We start from the raw sequence: 8918 nt of genomic DNA on the forward strand, positions 1-8918 counted from the left end.
ACTGCAAGTTCCCCGAAAAAGAGGATGGCGCCAAACCAAGTCAGGAAAACTCAAGGAGGCTAAATTCTTGGAGGCATGGGGTCTACCTTTGTGATGTACCAAGAAGAATGACTCCTTGAAGTGTCCGTGATCCAGAGCTATTTGCCCTGACCTGGCCTCTCAGAAGGGAGTGAAAAAGTAGCTGAAAGAGACTACAGTCAGGGCTTCCAGGACTTGCCTTCCATGACTATAATGTGAAACATGCCGAAAGCTTCCACCTGGACAAAGTGGGGCATCTGTTTTTGAAAGGGTGCTGATTACTACTCAGTAGCTTTGAAATCCTGAATATTCCAAGAGTTTGTTTCTGAGCATTAGAGTCTTTGAAGCCTGCAGCTTGTTAGCCCAACCTCCAGAAGAGAACCTTGGGGCAGTGGGTCCTCATGACCATGGGGACAAATGTCCAGAAGAAATCTGGCACCTTATAAACATTTGTAATCATGTCTTACATTTGCATGACTTTCTCAAGGAATGATATATTAGAAAACAGAATCTAAACATTGCAGGCAATTGTATGAACACATATTAGTATCCATAACTGCCTTGTTGCCTTTAAGGCTGAGATTCTCATCTTTCTAGAAGAGTGGATTTCTTGTAAATAAGCTAATTTTCAAGGTCACTGAGCATGTGAATTGATTTTTTGGAAACCAAAGAGGCTGACCTGGAGCATTAATGATTTGTTTAAATCTTTTTTGTGGATTTCAGGGCAAAGAAGCAAGTGAGCAACACATTAGAGAGCTTTGTGGGGGCATGATAAGTGGTAAGTATCAGGGTTCAAAAAGAGGGTATAGAAAAGGGACAGTTGCTACGTTTCTTCTAGCAGAAACCTGAAATGCAACAATGACTTTGCCATCCTTCATGTGTCTGCCCTAAATGGAGGAAGCTGATATTATTGAGCAGAACAATGTAGGTACATGCTAGTTAAAGACCATGCTGACACTGAAGAAGGCACATCAATGAGCAGATCTGGGGATGGGCAGGTTAAAGAGAATTTGTGCTATAGATCTTCCCCAACCTGGAACTCTCTTCCAATCAGTTGATCAATCAACTGTATTTATTGAGCACTTACTGTTTACAGAATACTGTACTAACCACTTTGGTGAGTACAATGTAATAGAGTTGGTAGACACATTCCCTGCCTATGAGCTTAGTTTAGAGGGGGAGACAGACATTAATATACATAAATTACAGACAGATATGTACATAAGTGCTGAGGAGCTGGGGGGGGTAGGAAGGGTGAAAAAAGGGAGCAAATCATGGTGACGCAGAAAAGAGTGAGAAAAGAGGAAATTAGGATTTATGAAAGGCATCTTGGAGATGTGCTTTGAATAAGCCTTTGAAGGAGGGGAGAGTAATTGTCTGTCAGATATGAAGTGGAAGGGCATTCCAGACCAGTGGCAGGACATGCGTAAGAGGTCGGCAAGACAGACTAAATCGAGGTGCAGTGAGTAGGTTGGCATTAGATGAACGATGTGTGCCAAGTCCCCTCCCAAATCTGCCAGACTCCAGCTCTCCCCATTTTTAGAGTCCTCCTAAAATCCAACCTCCTGCAGGAAGTCTTCCAGATTAATTCCCCAGTGGCATTAGAGTTTACTTATTTACCATCCTCAGCACTGGGGAATATATGTATATTTTTATTTGTGTACTTGATGGCTTATTCTGCTATTTCATCCTGATATATTTGTACTAATTCATGCTTTTCTTCTTCCTCCTGCTGCTATTTTAGTTTGTGTCTGTCTACCCCTGCCTCCCAAGATCCTTGAGGACAAGGAAATGCAGCAAGAGGGAATTAGGTCAAATATTAGAATTTCTTGATTTTAGTAGCAATATGAGTGCTCACTGGGTGCAATGAACTGTACTATGTACTTGGGAATGTACAACACAAAACAGCGACACATTCCCGGCTGACAACAGGAAAGATGACACAAAGATATGACGTACTAAAGTAAACAATTAAATGTATAATTGAATAAACGTATGCAGAAGTGCTGAGATGGATATGAATAAATCCATAAGAGCTAGAAATGGCAGGTGGGTTTGATTAGCTTGAGGTATTGGAGATTGAGGGGAGGACTTGTTAGAGGAGGTGAGATTTTTGGAGGGCTTTGAATATGGGGGGAGCTCTGGTCTGATGGATTTTAGAAAGGAGGGGAGGTCCAGCTCGGGTACAACCTGGACAAGGGCATGGAGGCAGGAGAGTTGAGATTGAGGGACAGTAAGAACGTTAGCTTGGAAAGAATAGAGTGACATATTTGGTGAAAAGAACAGATATTTTAAATGAGGAGAATTGACGGAGAACTTGAGAATCAATCAATTGTATTGAGTACTTACTGTGTGCAGAGGACTCTTCTAAGCACTTGGGAGAGTACACTATAGCAGAGTTGGTAGTCATGTTCTCTGACTACAAGAAGCTTACAGTCTAGAGTGGGGGACAGATGCAAATATAAATGAATAGTGGATATGTACATAAGTAATGTGGGGCTGAGTACGGCGTGAGTAAAGGGTTCAAATCCAAATACAAGGATGATTTAGGGAGTGGGAGAAGAGGAAATGAGGGTGTATTGGGGAAAATCTTCTTGGAGGAGATGTGCTTTGGAATCTGATGAAGAGGAGTTTTTGCTTGTTGTAGAGGAAAATGAGAAACAATTAGAGGCTTTGAGGGAAAAGGGAGATGTGTGATGAGCTATGCTTCAAGAATATGACCCATGCAGCTATATGCAAAATAGATCGGAAGCATTGTGGGGGCCAGTTGGAGACAGGTAGAGTAGCAAGGACACTGGTAAATATGGTTGATGGATTGTTAGAATGGAGCGCATTACAGATTACATTTTAGAAGACGGTATTTATATGGGATTGGGTAAGGTCACTCCTACCTGGAAGTAGGCTGAACTAACTAACCTCTTGGGGCCTTTTCCAGAGCCTCTGGTAATATATCCTTTGAAAAAAGTGTTCAGGCAAGCATAATAGAGAAACTATTAATTACAATTTTACCTGTCTACAAAAATTTAGTATAAATCATACATAGAAAGTGCTGGAGAAAGCTGCTGCTTCTGCTAAGAAAGAGGTCTTTGTAAAAAGGAGTTTTCTTGCATCGTATAAAGGGGGTAGAAGTCCATCAACATTAGGCTTATAAAACAAAAGCATTTAAGTGTTTTTGTTTTGTTTTTCTTCCCCCAAAAGAGCAAATTGCACAGTTAGCTGCCAACTTGAGGAAACCAATGGCACCTGGATCAATTGGCCGTCCTGGCCCAGCTGGCCCACCAGGACCTCCTGGTTCAACAGGATCCATTGGTCATCCTGGTGCTCGAGGCCCTCCTGGATATAGAGGCCCAACAGGCGAGCTGGGAGACCCAGGCCCCAGAGGTGAGTATGACTTAGTCCTCAGTTTGGTGGGCTGCTTTGGCCAGTCCTTGGTTATCTCTAGTAAAGGGAGAGCCAAAGAGTATGGATGGTTGAGTATATTTTATGTGGTAATATAATAGCTAAAACTAAGAAGGAAAGTAGTAGCAACAGCATTTGTTGGGAGTCAAGCAATCCAATTTATATTTATCTAAGTGCTTAGTACAGTGCCTGGCACATAGTAAGTGCTTAACAAATACTGTAATTATTATTATTAACGGGAAGCAGCGTGGTTCAGTGGCAAGAGCCCGGGCTTGGGAGTCAGAGGTCATGGATTCGAATCCCGGCTATGCCACTTGTCAGCTGTGTGACTGTGGGCAAGTCACTTCACTTCTCTGTGCCTGGGGGATGAAGACTGTGAGCCTCACGTGGGACAACCTGATTACCCTGTATCTACCCCAGCACTTAGAAGAGTGCTCTGCACATAGTAAGCTCTTAACAAATACCAACACTATTATTATTATTAACCCAGTGTAGTTAGGATTAGAGTGTGTTTGAATGTTTAGTTCAATAAAAACTGTTATTCATTTAATTGTATTTATTGAGCACTTACTGTGTGCCATACTGTGTAAGTTGTGTTAAGTAGTTTAATCAGCAGTACCTACTGACCTGCTAATAGTCCTCATTATTCTCTCCTTCATTCATTCGTATTTATTGATCTCTTACTCTGTGCAGTATCCTAAGCACTTAAGCACTACACTAAGCACATATTATCCAGTGTTATTCAGGGCCTTGCCAAACTAGAAAGTTGTACTAGTCGGCATGTCATATATGCCTCATAAATGTGCTGTCATATCAAGTGAGGGAGCCATTTGTTTCTTCCCGGGTTGTCTGCTAATCTATTGGCTCAGTTGAAACTGTTTCCTAACCAGCAGCTTTCCTGAGGCTCCAGGGAGTTTTCTGTCAATTCTGCTGTGGTCCTAGCAGGGCAGTCCTGGACAATTAGCAGGGTTTTATTCTGTTAGACTGATTAACGAACAGTCCTCAATCTCCTGTGAAACTTGTTTAAAGGAGTCTCCTACTCTAATCTGCAGTCCTCTGATTGTGGGTGGCCATGGTTCCTGGGCTTTCCAGAGGAACTGACTGAAATCCTCTGACTATATAATCTCCCAGTTGGTCAGCCCTGACATTAGGGATTTTTAATTAACCAACATCTCCCATTCCCCAAACAAACCACATTTTCAAATACGAATAGCAAAAATAGTAATATGAAAAGCTCTCAGTTCTGGTTTGTTCATAGCTGCACCAATTATTGGATTTAACACATTTGAGAACTACTATTTTAGAGATGTGTAAGTTTAAACAGTAAATCACTGCCTAAAGCAAAAGTCTTAGACAAGACTACTAGGTTGAAAATTTTAGAATTACACTTTTAGTTGTCTTAAATTTTCTTCTTTCTCTCACTTTCTTGTCCTTTAATTCCCTTTTCTTTTTCACTTAAGAAATTAATAAGATTTCAAAAATGATTGGAAAGTATATTGTGATTTGATAAAACAATACTTTCTATATTTTGAGTTTGGTTATTCAAGACTTTAAACACTAGAGGGCAAACACAGAGCGATGCATTCCCAAAATGGGAAGTTCTTTTTGCTATGAAATGATTTTGTAATATTCACACTTTTTTTTCAAATTCCAGAGCATTTAAAGTCTTACTAGGCTAATACATTATAGTGCAAGATTATAGTTCAGACCAGTACTGGCTATCAAGGGTATTAAAATATTTTCCATACCTTAGAGTTGTAATAAGTAGTTTAATCAGCAGTACCTGCTGACCTGTTAATAGTCCTCATTATTCTCTCCTTCATTCAATTGTATTTACTGAGCGCTTACTGTGTGCAGAGCACTGTACTAAGCGCTTAGAAAGTACAATTCAGCAATAAAGAGACAATCCCTGCTCAAATGAGTGGTTATGTAAAAGTATTTATGCATAAGTATTTCAAATGAAGGCTTTTTTTGTGCTCCAATTGTGTGAGAGAGTATTTAAGTGAAAGTTTTCTACATTTCTTAAATTCTTTTTTTATGGTATTTAAATGCTTTCTATGTGCCAGGCACTGTATTAAGTGCTGGGGTTGATACAAACAAATCAGCTTGGACACAGTCTGTCCCCCACACAGGACTCAGAGTATTAATCCCCATTTTACAGATGAGGTAACTGGGGGACAGAGAAGTTAAGTGACTTCCTCAAAGTCACAAAGCAGACAAGTGGTGGAGTCAGGATTAGAACCCAGGTCCTTCTGACTTCTAGCCCCATGCTCTACCATTAGGCCCTGCTTGCTCTATACTTTGTTTCTCCTCAGGGGTTTTGGCCTTAATCCCCTGTTAGAGTGGTCCTCAACCCTCCCACCCTATAGCCTTATAGGCTTTGGTGGCTCTCAGGGCTAACCAGAAGCCTTCCTGAGGCTTCAGAGAGTTCTGGGTAGTCTGTCCTGTTGTCCTATCAGAGCAGCTAGCAGGGTTTACTATGTTAGAGTGATTAATGAATAGGTTGGAAATTTTAGAGTTATACTTTTTCTTAAATTTTCTTCCTCCTCTCAATTTTAATAACATCTTTTTCATTTAAGAAATTTAGTAACATTTTTAATGGTATTTAAGCATTTACTATGTGCCAGGCACAGTACTTACAAAGTACAGTGCCAGTGCTAAGTACAAGATAATTTAGGTGGGACACAATCCCTGGCCCACATGAAGCTTATAGCCTTAATCCCCAAAAATGTTAAGTGACTTGCCCAAGGTCACAAAGAAATCAGAGCTGGGACTAGAACCTAGGTCCTCTGACTTCCAGGCCTGTACTCTTTCTACTAGACCACTCTTCTCTTCAAAAATTCTACAGGGCTTCCCTCTCCCTTTCTTCTTCTGAAATAATGCCACGGAGCCTTCCGAACACAGAATTAAGTGAACATGGAGGGGTTTTATGTTTCTTCAGTGTAGAGGAAGAGACCCCAGGAATTCTGACACTTAAACAGAGTAAAATGATTGCTTTCTGCTACTCTAAAAAATATTATGAAATGTCTCTGTAGGAAGTCAAGGTGACAGAGGAGATAAAGGATCGGTTGGAGTAGGTGTTGATGGGCCTGATGGAGATCAGGGACTTCAAGGTAGGTTTAACTGTTTTAGTGAAACATTTTTAGTATTTCTGCAGATTGTTATAGTTGGGTTGTCAATAGCTGATTAACTTTAAATTCCTGTGTTTGAATGGATGATCCATTTTAAATCTTTTATCACTTCACTTTCTAAATAAGAAATATTGATCAGATTTCCCATACAAACCTATTGTCCAACCACACAACCTAATGAACTGCAGAGAGGATGGCATCCTCCTACTTCTTACCTCATTCTTTACTTTAAGAATACTTAGGCAGAGATTCACTGCCTGTGCAGTGGAGGTATAGACATCCACTCCACTTTCTCTCTCTCGGGTGCTCCTTTAAGCCTCACTGGGAAAGGATCATAGAGGAATATGACAGCAGAAACTGAAATGATGGTGAAATTACCATTTCCACATAGAATCAAGTATTCTCAAGTCACACCTCATGCAAAGGTATCACTGTCCAGCCCGAGGGTCAGAGAAAGGTTACATTTTCCTCCAATTACATGTGGATAAGCAGCCCTCCAAGACAGGGGAGAGGGAAAGAAAGGGGGTGAGTACTGGGCTAATTCCAAATGTTTTATGCCAGAGTGGGTGTCTCTTTTATGCCAGAGTGGGTGTCTCTATCTGATCTTCTTATTCTAAGATGACATTTCTGTGGTGAAATTCACCTAGGGATGCATATATGGCTGAAAAGTCAAATGCAAAACCCAAAATGACCCCATACTCACTCAGTCCTTTATTGGTGGTAGTATCTGGTCCTGGTTTTAGGTTTCCTTAGTTCTTTAGCTGCCAAAATAAAATCACTGAACACAGAAAAATTCATTCCAATCACTCATAAAAGACACCACCTATTCAAAATAGAAAATAAATATCCTATAGAGTCTAGGAACTTCACTCAATAGTTGTGGACAAAGTTCTATTTCAGAAGGAAATTCCAGTCACTTCAACTTCATTGTGACTCTAATGAACAGTAATAATAATAAAAAACCCTAATAAAAACAAAGACCCTGATAGTGCAGAATTAGGGATTTTAATTGCAACTTTGAAAAATAGTTGTTCAACAGTACATAAACCCTGTGAAGCTCATAATCCGTTAACCTCAGGAGCTGTTTCCCAAGCCTCTAGTACAGCGCCTTGAGCACAGGACCTGTTGGTATAACTTTTCCCTCAACCGTTGATGTCTGGCTTGGGCCAGAAAAATGGTACACATACCTATTTCAGAAACAGGTGACTATCTTTCAGAAACACAATGATGTAGTCTCACCAGCAGCAGCAACATCTTCAACGTCATAGTAGATGTTGAACTCTTAACAGTTGGAGGTGGGAGAGAGGCAACCTCTAATGCTAAAAAGATCGTTTGAGAGAAAGCCCAAGCAAGGTACATCAAATAATATGGAGTTTCGACAAGCTGCAAGATCTGCCTAACATCTTCCCCTCCAATCTTTCTTAAGGTCCTCAAGGTGTGCCTGGAACTAGTAAAGATGGTCGAGATGGTGCTCATGGTGAACCTGGATTCCCAGGTGATCCTGGTATTCCTGGTGCAATTGGTGCTCAGGGAACTCCAGGAATCTGTGATACTTCAGCCTGCCAGGGAGCTGTTATACGAGGAGGAGGAGAGAAATCTGGTCCCAAAATGTCATAAAGTGTAACAAAAATGAAGTGACTGAACATTTAACTTAATAATGAATTAAAGTAATTCTCCTTGTGATGGACAGTGTACTTTCATCAAAATCGATGTGCCAATATTTCAGTTTTAGATCAAAGCCTTTACCAAAAAAGTAATGATTTTTCCCATAAACAATACTTTTGCCTGCAAGCTGTCTCACCTGCCCTCTGCAAGATTTCCTGAATGGAAGATGGTTCTGTTTTTAGGCATCTCCCTTCATTACATTTGATGACTTTTTTAAAATACTAATCATTTTCTAAGAACATTTTATGACCCCAATCATTTTCCTTCTCTAATCAAAAATGTTGCAGTCTAATATTTGGGATATAACATGTTTGTGTTTGTGTATATATATATAAATTTAAGCTAGAAGAATTTTTGTATTTTCCCAAGTAAGGATATTATTTTATTTCAAAACCCTCTTCCTAGACCCTGTGTATTTACCAGAGGGTGTGAGAATTCCAGGTAAGGGAAAGAAGTGACTTAAAACATCAGGTCAATAATCAATTTTGTAAAAGTAAAATCATTATTTTAAAAACTCATGCATAAGTATGCATTGAGGCCTTGTTTGAATCTCATATTTTTCCATTTATTTTGTCTGAAAAATAAATTGCTAAACCTTGTGAATTTCTGATTTAAACAGTATTTATTTTAGGTGACTTTGTATGTACAATAAATCCTGTTGGTGTTATCTGTTGTAATAAATAAAGCCACTCAAATCTGTTTTAG

The 8918-nt window shown here is 39.9% G+C and overlaps 1 protein-coding gene across 1 annotated transcript in view; it reads left to right on the forward strand.

Moving 5' to 3' along the window:
• COL9A3 (collagen type IX alpha 3 chain) overlaps positions 1-8912 on the forward strand; it is a 53417-nt gene extending 44505 nt beyond the window's left edge. The window contains exons 29-32 of the mRNA XM_029070584.2: positions 742-796; positions 3217-3399; positions 6453-6530; positions 7975-8912. Coding sequence (XP_028926417.1) covers positions 742-796; positions 3217-3399; positions 6453-6530; positions 7975-8165 — 507 coding nt within the window. The 3' untranslated portion in view covers positions 8166-8912. The remainder of the gene's footprint in view (positions 1-741; positions 797-3216; positions 3400-6452; positions 6531-7974) is intronic.
• Positions 8913-8918: the final 6 nt, after the last annotated feature.

The sequence above is a fragment of the Ornithorhynchus anatinus genome, chromosome 8, assembly GCF_004115215.2.
Source record: "Ornithorhynchus anatinus isolate Pmale09 chromosome 8, mOrnAna1.pri.v4, whole genome shotgun sequence".
NCBI classification, from domain to species: Eukaryota; Metazoa; Chordata; class Mammalia; order Monotremata; family Ornithorhynchidae; genus Ornithorhynchus; species Ornithorhynchus anatinus.